A 13455-nucleotide genomic window follows, 5' to 3' on the forward strand; every position below is an offset into this window, starting at 1 on the left:
CTGTTATATTCAAGAAGCTTTTGGTCTTCGTCACCAGGCATGAGGTATTTTAGTTGTATGGATTCCTAGCTAGGTTCTCAGAACTAGAGCTCTGATAGCATAAAGAAAATGATAATGCGAATGTTTTCTGTATTTTCTTTTTTCAATATTGCAAAGCTGTCCGACATATATATGCAGTTTACATACAATCTGATCCACCATTCTAGGAGCTATTGCATTAAATTGTAATGAATCGAAATGTTAAAGCAACCAATCTCTTCACGGCGAAATGTACTTCACATAAAAAGCGCACTCCTAAATAAATAAATGGTGTGGATACACTAAGAAAGGGTGATGAAGTAAAGATGTAACAACTGCTGCATGCATTGGTTCTTTTTTTTATAGACGTAACACCCAAACCTTGCATCAAAACTAACCAAAAAAAAAAAAAACACGCATATTAAGTGACTCGAAAATATTCCATGTATCGAATAAAACTAATGAAAATAAAATAAAATAAAACTCAACCATGAACGAAAACAGAAGAAGTACGAAAGAGGAATCCAGTTCTCTGAATCTGCCACTCTAGCGTTCTTCTCATGTCAACTCTGCTTGGTATCTCATAAGGTAGCGAGGATGTTTATTCGAAACTTTACTGCAATTTAGAAACATACAAATAATTTTTTTATTTAATGAAACGGAAAGAAAAGACTAATCAAAGGAAATAGCACAGAAAAAATAGCATAAACTCTTGCGCATAAAACTTTAAGATGTCAAATGCTTGTAGAACTTACTTCATGTTACTAGCTGCGTTGTTTAGTTTCTTCTTGCACCATTTCTACGAGCATTCTTCTTCGTTCTTCTTGTCTTCAGATTCCATAGATCTTCAACCACTTTCATAAACCATGCTGGTTTTCTTGTCCTAAACACAACGTATCCCACTGTGACTCCAAACACAAACCCACTTCCATACCCTATTGCCACAGCTTTCCATCCAAATCCATCTCCAAAGAATGCTGAATCATCTCCATCGTGAAAGTTTGATGGCTGCAATGGTGGTGCCTCGTCACTATTGCAATTTGGCATGGGAAATCCACATAAACGCAAGTTTCCTTCAAATGAGCTTGCATTAAACGTGTTGAACTGGTTTCCACTGGGTATGGGCCCCTCAAGCTGGTTATGTGAAAGGTTTAAGACTCCAAGAAATGTTAGATCTGCCAACTGTACTGGAATCCTTCCAGTAAGAAAATTTGAAGATAGATCTAAGGATTCCAGATAGGTCAACATTCCTATAGATGATTGAATATGACCTGTAAGGGAATTATGAGAGAGGTTAAGTTGTTGAAGTGCTTTAAGCTTTCCGATCACCTTTGAAATTTCTCCGATAAAATTGTTGTTTGACAAATCAAGTATTCTAAGAGTGCTTTGGATTTTCGCGAACTCAATATCAAACCCTTTCCATGTCACTTTTATGGAATAGGCATAGTCAGAGTAATTTCTTGCCATCATGTAAAATGAATTTTGATCAGAGTCCATCATTGCTTCAAAACTATTGAAATATCCTGTTGGCAATGGTCCACTCAAATTATTGCTGGAGATGTCGAAAATCCGTAATTTGGAGAAGGAATTATTAGCAATCGGACCATTCACAAAACCCTGGAGCTTATTGGACTTTAGGACAAGAACATGCAGCTCTGGAAGCATTTCAAGGAAATAGGGGAATGTATCCTCAATCTTATTGTTGCCAAGATCAAGAATTTCCAGCATTGTACAGTTGATGATAGACAACGGTATTTTCCCCTCCAATTCATTGCCATTTAGGTTGAGATATCCCAAGTTATTCCCTTTTGAAAATGGTGAAAAGATGGTGCCTTGAAGATTATTCATGCCAAGATTCAAAATTGAGAGAGAGTTGCTAAAGTTCCCTAAACATTGTGGTATAAAACCACTCAAGCTGTTGTTGGACAAATCAAGGAGTCGAAGGAATTTAAGCTTGCAAATAGAGGAAGAAATTTCACCTGTTAATTTATTGTTGGATGCAAGAGCAAGGGCTTCCAGGTTCTCTTGTTTGAAAATTGAACTTGGGATTGGACCATGCAAGTGGTTGTTTCTTAAATCAAACAATCTCAATGAAAGAGTACTTATTTGAGAAGGGAAAGGTCCTACAAGTTGATTACTAGATAAACCTAAATTTTCAAGGTGGGTCAGGTTACCTAAAAAATCTGGAATCCTACCTGAAAAATTATTGTTATCGAGATACAAGGATTGAAGTTGCACAAGGTTTCCAAGTGATGATGGAATCTGACCTTCTAAATTGTTACCTACAAGGTCTAAACGAGTGAGCTGTGTAAGAGAACCAATCAGGGTTAGATTTGACCTTATGATATTAGAGTTTCTAAGAACCAAAACTTGCAACGACTTTAGATTATTGAAGAAGTTATTTTCTAAATAAACTGAAATTCTCGTATGAGAAAGACCCAATAACAAGAGGGCATTACTCACATTGGATGAAGGAAAAGAGCCAGTGAGGTCGTCGTTGTATGTCAAATCAAGTGACTCAAGGTTTGGTAGGAGAAAGATGTTACCTGGGAACTTCCCTTTCAATCCACAACCCCAAAGGGCAAGAACTGACAAGGATGAGGACAGATTCGCCAAGGAATTAGGTATGACCAAAGGCATATTTACATAACCCAAATGGAGTTCTCTTAGCTTGGTTAGGTTTTGAATAACCTTGTCAAAAGAACTTGGTTCTACACTCAAATAGTCATTGAAAGAGAGATCAATTGAATCCAACTCAGTGAGTTGGCCAAGATCATCTGGAATTGAACCTGTAAGATTGCTGTATCTAAGATCTAAGTACTGGAGGTGCTTAAATTTTCTCACTGAGGATGGGAATTTTCCTTGCAATCCACATGAATAGAGTACGAGTAATGACAAAGAAGAAGACAGATTCATCAAGGAATTGGGTACAACCAATGACATGTTTACCCAACTCAAATCTAGTTCTCTAAGCTGGGTTAGATTTTGAACAAGCTTGTCAAAAGAAATTGGTTCTAGACTTAGATAGTCGTTTTCATTTCCAGAAAGAGCAAGTGAACCCAACTCAGTGAGTTGCTCAAAATCATATGGAATTGGACCTTTAAGATTGTTACCTGCAAGATCCAACAGCTGGAGGTGCTTAAATTTTCTCATTGAGGACGGGAATTTTCCTTGCAATCCACAGGAATAGAGTACGAGTGATGACAAAGAAGAAGACATATTCATCAAGGAATTGGGTCCAACCAATGACATGTTTACCCCACTCAGATCGAGTTCTCTAAGCTGGGTTAGATTTCGAACAAGCTTGTCAAAAGAAATTGGTTCTAGACTTGGGTAGTAGTTTCCAGAGAGATCAAGCGAAACCAATTTGGAGAGCTGAGAGATTTCCGATGGAACTTGACCTGCAAAGCCTGAGAAATTTAGGTTAAGATGTGTCAGGTTGGAGAACTGGCCAAATGGAGAAGAAATATGGGAGCTTTGGAAATCATTGTCAGAGAGGTCGAGCTTTTGAAGATGATGGAGGGAGAAGAGGGTGCTATTGGAATGGAGGGTGCCATAAAGCATGCTGCAAGAGAGGTCCAGTCCAGTGACTTGCCCTGTTTTCAGGTCACAAGTGACCCCATCCCACAAGCAGCAGTCTGTACCCTCTTTCCACGACTCTGTCTTGGGATGTTGGCAACGCCCTGAAGCAGAGCTACTAATGGAAAAGGACTCTTGAATTGGAGCAAAGAAAGACTTTGGTCAGGAGCACAGAAATGAGATGAAGAGGAGTAATTTGATGAAGAAATTGTTGTGTGAAAATGGAAGAGAAACAGAATGGAAGAGAGAAATTGAGAGAGGGACAGTGGTGAAAACTTTGATTATTGTTCACAAGTCTTTGTTTCTACCCATCGAGCAAATCGGATGTGTCCAATTGGAGAGAAACAATTATGGAAGGAAAAATCTTGAAACCAAATATAGAAGATAAAAAACTGATCCATTACTCATAATAAAATACGTTCTAGCAAATTCCTCAAGTGATTTTAAATCTAAGAGCAACCTATTTAATTAGAATTCATTTATATTTTTTAGTCGAGATTCCTAATAACATTTTTTTCTTGAACAAGTGATTTCTCCGCATGCAGTCCTCAAATAATTTCTAGCTTGACATACAAACAAACAAATAAATCATATAAAATTCTCAAACAATTATATATCACAGTTACTTTTTGACATTTTTTATAACAAGTTATTTATTTATTTATTTTATAAGTTGAATAGATATGAACTGCAGTTACCTCACAAAGGGTGTAAGCTAGCAAAGGAAAAAAAAAGAAGAAAAAAGAAAGAGGGAAAGTAAATACTTGAGATATATAAAATATATATGACTAAAATGACTAAAATGAGAACCCTATGTCAAACTATCGCTTTATATTATTTTAAATGACTAAAATGCCATTAAAATAATTAGCATGTTACTACGTACTCCATTTTAAATGAGTTTATGATTTGAATTGGTAGTCCTAAAAGATCTTTCTTTTTTCAGCATCATCAAGTAATTAAAACCAACCAATCTTCATTTGGTCTGTCCCTTTTACTGACCTTCAAGTCTCCGCAACTAATATATATTGTCAAACAAGTGGCGCAAAACATGGGACTAAACAAAAGTGTTGGAAACACGGCAATATTAGTTTCCACGATAATTTTTTGTAATATTGGGCTTTTGTTATAGGCTTAGAATCGTATACATTATAAGAATATGGAATGGGTTTTTTTCCTTAATGAAATACGAGAGATTTATTCAATCACTGTTATAGCCATTAAAAACATAGCTTAATAGATAGAAAGAAGAGTATAAAAAAACTCAGAAGAGTGAGAAAACTTACTAGCACAACTATATCCACAACTAATTAAGTCATCTTCTCTAAGAACTCCTTGCTTGACTAAATGATCTGCAACTTGATTCTTTTCTTATGAACATGTTCAAAACGCGTTAACATCACTTCAGCATATATACCTATGGTAGGAGGTAGTAAAGAAGAACTACTTCTCATATTTATGTTGTTAGTCCACGTGAAATTCTGACATAAATAAATAATCAAATGATACTTCAGAGAGAATTTTATTTCCTTCCACATATAAGGTGGAAGAAATCTACCGATTACCTGTTGAAATGATGATAGAGCTCATAACTAATAAAAAGGGGTATTTTCAGAACATGGAACAAAAATCTCTCCTCTCTTCCTTGATAAGCAGCCGGCCAGCCTTATGAGAGAGAAAAAAAAGGAAGCTTTGAATTTTTCTTCTTTTTTTTTCCACTTAAATGAAGTGTAGGAGGTGAGAGATTGGGTTCTTTCCTTGTTTTCTTGGAAAATCAAGTGTGTGGGATGGTGTTTAGGAGAGGGAAAGTGAGAAATAAGTAATTGAAGTAAGGTATAATGAAGGGAAAAGGAGAATTGAGGAAGAAACTTGCTAGAAAAGTGTCAAATGAGGTTCAAAACTCTTGGGTAAGATATCATACCTCTCTAATTTTTATCGATTTATGTATAGGAAGGGAAATTATGATATTCTACTCTATGGTTTCAGAAACTTTGAGAAATTGGTAACGTAATTGTAAATTGTTGATTTTATAGCCTGTTTGGGAATGTGGTTGCGATTGCTTTTCACTTAGAAAAGTATCAAAATAATATTTTTTTATTTTTTAAAAATCATTTTTGATATAAGTGCATTAAAATGATCTCAAAAATACCATCGGTAATTCCCGCTTTATTTCGTCGGTATATCCCTCAAAAAATACTATTGGTAATTCTGTCGGGAATTATTTAAAAACATGTTCATTGAAGATTGTTCATGCCTAAATGTAAAACTAATAGTGTTATTGAAGTTCTCCAAACATGGGGGAGTAGAAATACTCAAGCTATTGTTGGATAAGTCAAAGACTTGAAGGAATTTCAGCTTGCAAATAGAAAAAGAAATTTCTTTACTGTTGGATATAAAATGATTATTAACAAGCTCTCTTATTTGAAAATTGAACTTCGGATTGGATCATTCAAGTGCTTTTGTCCTTTTACTTCTTTTAGGCTCAACTTCATCATTTTTTGATTGATAATGACTATTTGAGTTAGCTTCTATCATTCTTTTAAGTGAATAATTTTCTTGTAGCTCTTCAAATGAAAACACATCTTCAAAGAATATAGTGCTCTTTGATTCTATAATAGTATTATAATGTATGTTTTCAATACTTAACTTGTGTATAAAAAACTCATATGCACTATTATTATAAGCATATCCGATAAATACACAATCCACAATTCTCTGTTCTATCTTGAACTTTTTAGGATCAAGTATTGCTGCCTTTTCAAGACACCCCCATATTTTGAAGTATTTTTAAGAAGATCTTTTACCTTTTCGCAATTCATGTAGTGTATTTTCTAGCTTTTTTATGGGTGTACTTTATTAAATATACAATTGGCAGCCAGAATGGCCTCCTTTCACAAGTTTTGAGGTACTTTTGAACTTATCAACATGATATTCATCATTTTTTTAAGTGTTTGATTTTTATGTTTTTTAATGTTATTTTATTGAGGTAAATAAAGAGTAATAATTTGGTGGATTATCTCATTTTGGAAACAAAATTCACCAAAATGTGTTCCATACTCTCATTTTTTAATGTCTTATTAAGTTGATTTTGAACTTAATTTTTGTAATTTTTAAATATTTCAAGAGTCTCATCTTTGTTTTTAAGCAAATAAGTATAAGAGTACCTTGTGCAATTCTCTATAAAGGTGATATAATACTTCTTTCCTCCTTTAGTTTACATTATTTTTAAATCATTAATGTCTGAGTGAATTAAATCTAGAGGTTCACTATTTCTTTTAATTATTTGAAAATAAGGTTTTGTGAATTTTAATTTTACAAAAATCTCACACGTATGATTTTTCTAAAAAACCATGGTAGGTATTAATTCAAGATAAACTAATTTTATATAAAATTATAATGCACATGCCCTAACTTCTCATGCCATACATCATAAGAGTACTAAACCAAGTAAAAAGAAGATGCATTATTAATATTATTCATCTCAACCTTGGTTACATTAATGATCATTAAATTTATTTTGAAAAGGCCATCACTAAGACACCCCTTTTCTACAATACATTTCATTTTTTAAGAGTTATATATATAATAATCAAGATTTTATATAAAAATTAGTGCCAAAAAGACTTGGCTAATTAACTAGAAAAAAAAAGAGTTATGTTTGTTTACAATGACAGAGAAAGAGAAAATAAAGAAATGAAAGCTCTGCAGCAAACTGAAATAACTGACTCTTAAAAATCTAGTTGTCCATTGTATGATGTCTTTTTAGGACCTTAAAATCAAGGAGGTTATGTTCTGGTTAAAAAAAAAAAAGAAGAACCTTAAAATCAAGCTGGATTTTCTATTCAACATTAACTGCTGCATGCATTGCTTCTTTTTTATAGATGTAACACCCAAACCTTGCATCAAAACTAACCATAAAAATAAAATAAAAAACACACATATTAAGTGACTCGAAAATATTCCATGTATCGAATAAAACTAATGAAAATAAAATAAAATAAAATAAAACACAACCATGAAGGAAAACAGAAGAAGTACGAAAGAGGAATCCGGTTCTCTGAATCTGCCACTCTAGCGTTCTTCTCATGTCAACTCCGCTTGGTATCTCATAAGGTAGCGAGGATGTTTATTCGAAACTTCACTGCAATTTAGAAACATACAAATAATTTTTTTATTTAATGAAACAGAAGAAAAGACTAATCAAAGGAAATAGCACAGAAAAAATAGCATAAACTCTTGCACATAAAACTTTAAGATGTCAAATGCTTGTAGAACTTACTTCATGTTACTAGCTGCGTTGTTTAGTTTCTTCTTGCACCATTTCTACGAGCATTCTTCTTCGTTCTTCTTGCCTTCAGATTCCATTGATCTTCAACCACTTTCAGAAACCATGCTGGTTTTCTTGTCCTAAACACAACGTATCCCATTGTGACTCCAAACACAAACCCACATCCATACCCTATTGCCACAGCTTTCCATCCAAATCCTTCTCCAAAGAATTTTGAATCATCTCCATCGTGAAAGTTTGACGGCTGCGATGGTGGTGCCTCGTCACTATTGCATTCTTTTGGCATTGGAAATCCACATAAACCCAAGTTTCCTTCAAATGAGCTTGCATTAAACGTGTTGAACTGCTTTCCAATGGGCATGGGCCCCTCAAGATGGTTATGTGAAAGGTTTAAGACTCCAAGAAATGTTAGATCTGCCAACTGTACTGGAATCCTTCCAGTAAGCAAATTCGAAGACAGATCTAATGATTCCAGATAGGTCAACATTCCTAATGATGATTGAATATGGCCTGTAAGGGAATTATGAGAGAGGTTGAGTTGTTGAAGTGCTTTAAGCTTTCCGATCACCTTTGAAATCTCTCCGATGAAATTGTTGTTTGAAAAATCGAGTATTCTAAGAGCGCTTTGGATTCTCGCGAACTCAATATCAAACCCTTTCCATGTCACTTTTATGGAATAGGCATAGTCAGAGTAATTTCTTGCCATCATGTAAAATGAATTTTGATCAGAGATCATCATTGCTTCAAGACTATTGAAATACCCTGTTGGCAATGATCCACTCAAATTATTGCTGGAGATATCGAAAATCCGTAATTTGGAGAAGGAATTATTAGCAATCGGACCATTCACAAAACCCTGGAGCTTATTGGACTTTAGGACAAGAACATGCAGCTCTGGAAGCATTTCAAGGAAATAGGGGAATGTATCCTCAATCTTATTGTTGCCAAGATCAAGAATTTCCAGCATTGTACAGTTGATGATAGACAATGGTATTTTCCCTTCCAATTCATTGCCATTTAGGTTGAGATATCCCAAGTTATTCCCTTTTGAAAATGGTGAAAAGATAGTGCCTTGAAGATTATTCATGCCAAGATTCAAAATTAAGAGAGAGTTGCTAAAGTTCCCTAAACATTGTGGTATAAAACCACTCAAATTGTTGTTGGACAAATCAAGGAGTCGAAGGAATTTAAGCTTGCAAATAGAAGAAGAAATTTCACCTGTTAATTTATTGTTGGATGCAAGAGCAAGGGCTTCCAGGTTCTCTTGTTTGAAAATTGAACTTGGGATTGGACCGTGCAAGTGGTTGTTTCCCAAATTAAACAATTTCAATGAACGAGTACTTATTTGAGAAGGGATAGGTCCTACAAGTTGATTGCTAGATAAACCTAAATTTTCAAGGAGGGTCAGGTTACCTAAAAAATCTGGAATCCTACCTGAAAAATTACAGTTATCGAGATATAAGGACTGAAGGTGCACAAGGTTTCTAAGTGATGGTGGAATCTGACCGCTGAAATGGTTACCTGCGAGGTCTAAACGAGTGAGCTGTGTGAGATGACCAATCAGGGTTAAATTTGACTTTATGATATTACATTCTCTGAGAACCAGAACTTCCAACAACTTTAGATTTATGAAGAAGTCATTTTCTAAAGAAACTGAAATTCTCGTATGAGTAAGACCCAATAACCGGAGGACATTACTCACATTGGATGAAGGAAAAGAGCCAGTGAGTTCGTCGTTGTATGTCAAATCAAGTGATTTAAGGTTTGGTAGGAGAAAGATGTTACCTGGGAACTTCCCTTTCAATCCACAACCCCAAAGGGCAAGAACTGACAAGGATGAGGACAGATTCGCCAAGGAATTAGGTATGACCAAAGGCATATTTACATAACCCAAATGGAGTCCTCTTAGCTTGGTTAGGTTTTGAATAATCTTGTCAAAAGAATTTGGTTCTACACTCAAATAGTCATTGTAAGAGAGATCAATTGAAACCAACTCAGTGAGTTGCCCAAGATCATATGGAATTGAACCTGTAAAATTGTTGTATCTAAGATCCAATTGCTGGAGGTGCTTAAATTGTCTCATTGAGGATGGAAATTTTCCTTGCAATCCACAGGAGTAGAGTGCGAGTGATGACAAAGAAGAAGACACATTCATCAAGGAATTGGGTACAACCAATGACATGTTCACCCAACTCAGATAGAGTTCTCTAAGCTGGGTTAGATTTTGAACAAGCTTGTCAAAAGAAATTGGTTCTAGACTTAGATAGTCGTTTTCGTTTCCAGAGAGAGCAAGTGAAACCAACTCAGTGAGTTGCTCAAGATCATATGGAATTGGACCTGTAAGATTGTTATCTGCAAGATCCAACTGCTGGAGGTGCTTAAACTTTCTCATTGAGGATGGGAATTTTCCTTGCAATCCACAGGAACGGAGTTTGAGTGACGACAAAGAAGAAGACAGATTCATCAAGGAATTGGGTGCAACCAATGACATGTCTACTGAACTCAGATCGAGTTCTCTAAGCTGGGTTAGATTTCGAACAAGCTTGTCAAAAGAAATTGGTTCTAGACCTGCAAAGACTGAGTAATTTAGGTTAAGATGTGTCAGGTTGGAGAACTGGCCAAATCGAGAAGAAATATGGGAGCTATTGAAATGATTGTCAGAGAGGTCGAGCTTTTGAAGATGATGCAGGGAGAAGAGGGTGCTATTGGGATGGAGGGTGCCATAAAGCATGCTGCAAGAGAGGTCCAGTGCAGTGACATGCCCGGTTTTCAGGTCACAAGTGACCCCATCCCACAAGCAGCAGTCTGTACCCTCTTTCCACGACTCTGTCTTGGGATGCTGGCAATCCTCCGAAGAAGCAGAGCTATTAATGGAAAAGGACTCTTTGAATTGGAGCAAAGAAAGGCTTTGGTCAGGAGCACAGAAACGAGATGAAGAGTAATTTGATGAAGAAATTGTTGTGTGAAAATGGAAGAGAAACAGAATGGAAGAGAGAAATTGAGAGAGGGACAGTGGTGAAAACCCCATGTTGACTGGCCTTGCAGGATTCGAAAGTATATTATTTGGGGTGTTGAACGAAAGATGAGAAATAAAGATATGAATTGGTACTATTTATACACAAACCAATGAAGATTCTGATATTCAAATTCCGAAGCAAAGAAAAAAAATCAATCTTGAGCACTAACGATTTGGTCTGTTTCCTTTTTGTTTTTTTCCCCCAAAGTCTTTATTTCTTGTATATAATTTTCCAACAAACTAATAGTGCTCATAAATTCTGTAGATTTCTGCGAAGCAAGTTCTTATAATAACAATATTGCTCAATAATTCCTAAAAAAACAAAACAGCATACTAAAACTAACAAATAATGAAGATTACATAAGGGACATAATTTTTAATTAAATTCATGGGCACACGAGTCAGGACTACTCTTATTATATTTTCCTTACTTACCATGGAGAAATAAAACAAATGAAGTAATTGTAAATGTACATGTATTACTTGTGTTTGATAACATGATGTACGTATTTTTTAATTAAAAATATATTTTTTAATTTTTAACATTAACATATAATTAAAATCATCAAAAAACACCTAAGAAAACGTCAATTTAATATTTCTTCAAGTGAAAAGTAATTGCAAGAGTATTTTGAAAAACAGTTTAACCATATTAGAGAATTATATAAATCATATTTTGAGGTTTTACTTAATAGTTTAAGCTTTTGGGTGATATAACTTTTTAATATGGTATCAGAACTTTAATGATCAAGCAGTCACGAGTTCGAATCCCACCATCTTTATTCTCTCTTCTAATTAAAATTTAATTAATAGCACATGGTAATGTGAGTATATACAAGTTTCAAGTTTAAAAGTATTTCAATTGAGGGTGTGTGTTAAAGAGTAATATAATATTATATACTGAGGTCTCATGTGTTAATTAAAGAGTAATATAATATTATATATTGGGGTCTCACTTAACAGTTTAATCTTTTAAGTTAAGATAGTTCTTTGATATCGTATTAGAAAATTAACAGTCACGAGTTCGAATCTCACCAACCTTATTGTATTTGATAAAAATTAAACATAAAATAGTGTGAGTCCATGTAAGTTACTCGAGGAAGTGTGTTAGAGAATTATATAAATCATATATTGGGGTCTCACTTAACATGTTAAGTTTTTGGGTGAGATGGTTCTTTGACAAACCACGATACAAAATGCACGCGGACAATTTTTGTGCAAAATCATGAGGTGATTCTAAATTTAAGAGCAAGCTATTTAATTTAAATTTATTTTATTGTTGCTAACGAACTCTTCTTTGTTTCCTTTGCATGAGTAGCTTATAGAGCAAACGGTTTCGTATTGTATAATCTACGTTCACAAACGAATTTGGCTCCATGATTTTTGTTGAGAGTAGATAATATCCCTACATTTACAATTGCAGCAAGTTTATGTGCTAATCTTCATTTGGTGCTGAATATGGAATTGAAGGTTGAATTATTCAATAGCAAATATTTCTATACAAGTAGGTCCCAGTGTTGGAAACACGGCAATATTAATTTCCATAATTGATATTTTTTGTGGAAATTATTTCTAACTATTCATATATAGTTCATTCACAATTTTAGGTAAAAATACGTAAAGATGATATTTACATCTGCAGAAAGTGTATGTGTGCTAATAGATACAGTTTGTGCTGTAATTAGAATTTTTTTTTTTAGTTTAATATGGGTGTTCGGGTCAGTTTGTGTGTATCTCGACTAATCCCACTGGCTTTAAAGTTAACGACCATGTAAGCCTCCAGTGACCATCATATAAGCAGCAAGTAATTAAAAAAAATTTTGTAGCTCGTCTGATGGTCTGTCCTCTTCCTCCTTGACCTCCAAGTCTTCCGGAACTTGGATATATTGTCCAACAATTACGTGTGGAAAAGATGGAACTGAATGTTGAATTATTCAATTGCAAATATTTCCATAGCAGTAGGTCCCTTAATTGACTATACAATAGTGTTGGAAACACGGCAATAAAGAGAACTTACAAGGGAACAAAAAAAAAAAAACAGTCAGCGCTCAAAAGTTAAAGTAGATTCCATGGAGGACAAGATCAGTAGAAACAGTTCATTGATGGATGACATGTGTGTTGAGGCATGAAGTTTAGTCTGATCCAACATAATTTAATATATTCAGTTTAATATTTTCAATTTAGTATTTTAAGTTTGGTAGGATTCATTGAACTATATAAAAAAAACACTTGTATATAACAACAATTAAGGCAAATCATAACACAATTTCAACACTATCAAGCCTCAAGGCTTCTCTTGTTCTTCTTCCTCTCTTTGAATCTCTTCTTGTTCTTATAATGTGAATCTCAGAAGCAGGCATTCTTCCCACCTCTGGACTTTGAGCAAAAGCTCTTAAAAAAATTGGGAATTCTATATGACTTGTGCTTGATTCCCTGGGAAACATAGGTGGCCATAAACAAAGAACGGAAAGTTCAGCGGAGTCACGAAACTAAACTACCTCTTTTTAGGGGAAATCACTTACGACTTGGTCTGTCCTTTTTCTTGACCCCAAAG

At 34.6% G+C, this 13455-nt stretch overlaps 2 protein-coding genes and 1 long non-coding RNA gene across 10 annotated transcripts in view; 1 reads left to right on the forward strand and 2 right to left on the reverse strand.

Moving 5' to 3' along the window:
- LOC7486699 (uncharacterized) overlaps positions 1–13455 on the reverse strand; it is a 62684-nt gene that overhangs the window by 6013 nt on the left and 43216 nt on the right. The gene's annotated exons all lie outside the window — the stretch shown is intronic.
- LOC112323628 (receptor-like protein 9DC3) lies at positions 241–9235 on the reverse strand. The gene is made up of 3 exons (XM_052445961.1): positions 8145–9235; positions 774–1041; positions 241–634 (listed from the first exon to the last, which is right to left on the reverse strand). Exons 1-2 carry the CDS (start codon positions 8970–8972, stop codon positions 796–798), a joined length of 1074 nt encoding a protein of 357 aa, XP_052301921.1. The 5' UTR covers positions 8973–9235; the 3' UTR covers positions 241–634; positions 774–795.
- Positions 3138–13455, forward strand: part of LOC127904089 (uncharacterized) — a 71614-nt gene continuing 61296 nt past the window's right edge. Inside the window, exons 1-2 of one of the 2 annotated variants that reach the window (XR_008056958.1) lie at positions 3138–3516; positions 10551–10628. This is a non-coding gene — a long non-coding RNA (uncharacterized LOC127904089). The remainder of the gene's footprint in view (positions 3517–10550; positions 10629–13455) is intronic. The other variant, XR_008056957.1, reaches the window with a different exon arrangement.

The sequence above is a fragment of the Populus trichocarpa genome, chromosome 12, assembly GCF_000002775.5.
Source record: "Populus trichocarpa isolate Nisqually-1 chromosome 12, P.trichocarpa_v4.1, whole genome shotgun sequence".
Classification (NCBI taxonomy): domain Eukaryota; kingdom Viridiplantae; phylum Streptophyta; class Magnoliopsida; order Malpighiales; family Salicaceae; genus Populus; species Populus trichocarpa.

What these genes read in the sequence shown, in the direction of transcription:
- LOC112323628 (XM_052445961.1), bottom strand. Translation starts at nt 8,972, where the DNA reads ATGAATAATCTTCAAGGCACTATCTTTTCACCATTTTCAAAAGGGAAT. An exon ending in AAGAATGCAATAGTGACGAG is followed by an intron (nt 1,042 to 8,144) that starts GCACCACCATCG and finishes AATAGTGACGAG; the next exon opens with GCACCACCATTGCAGCCATC.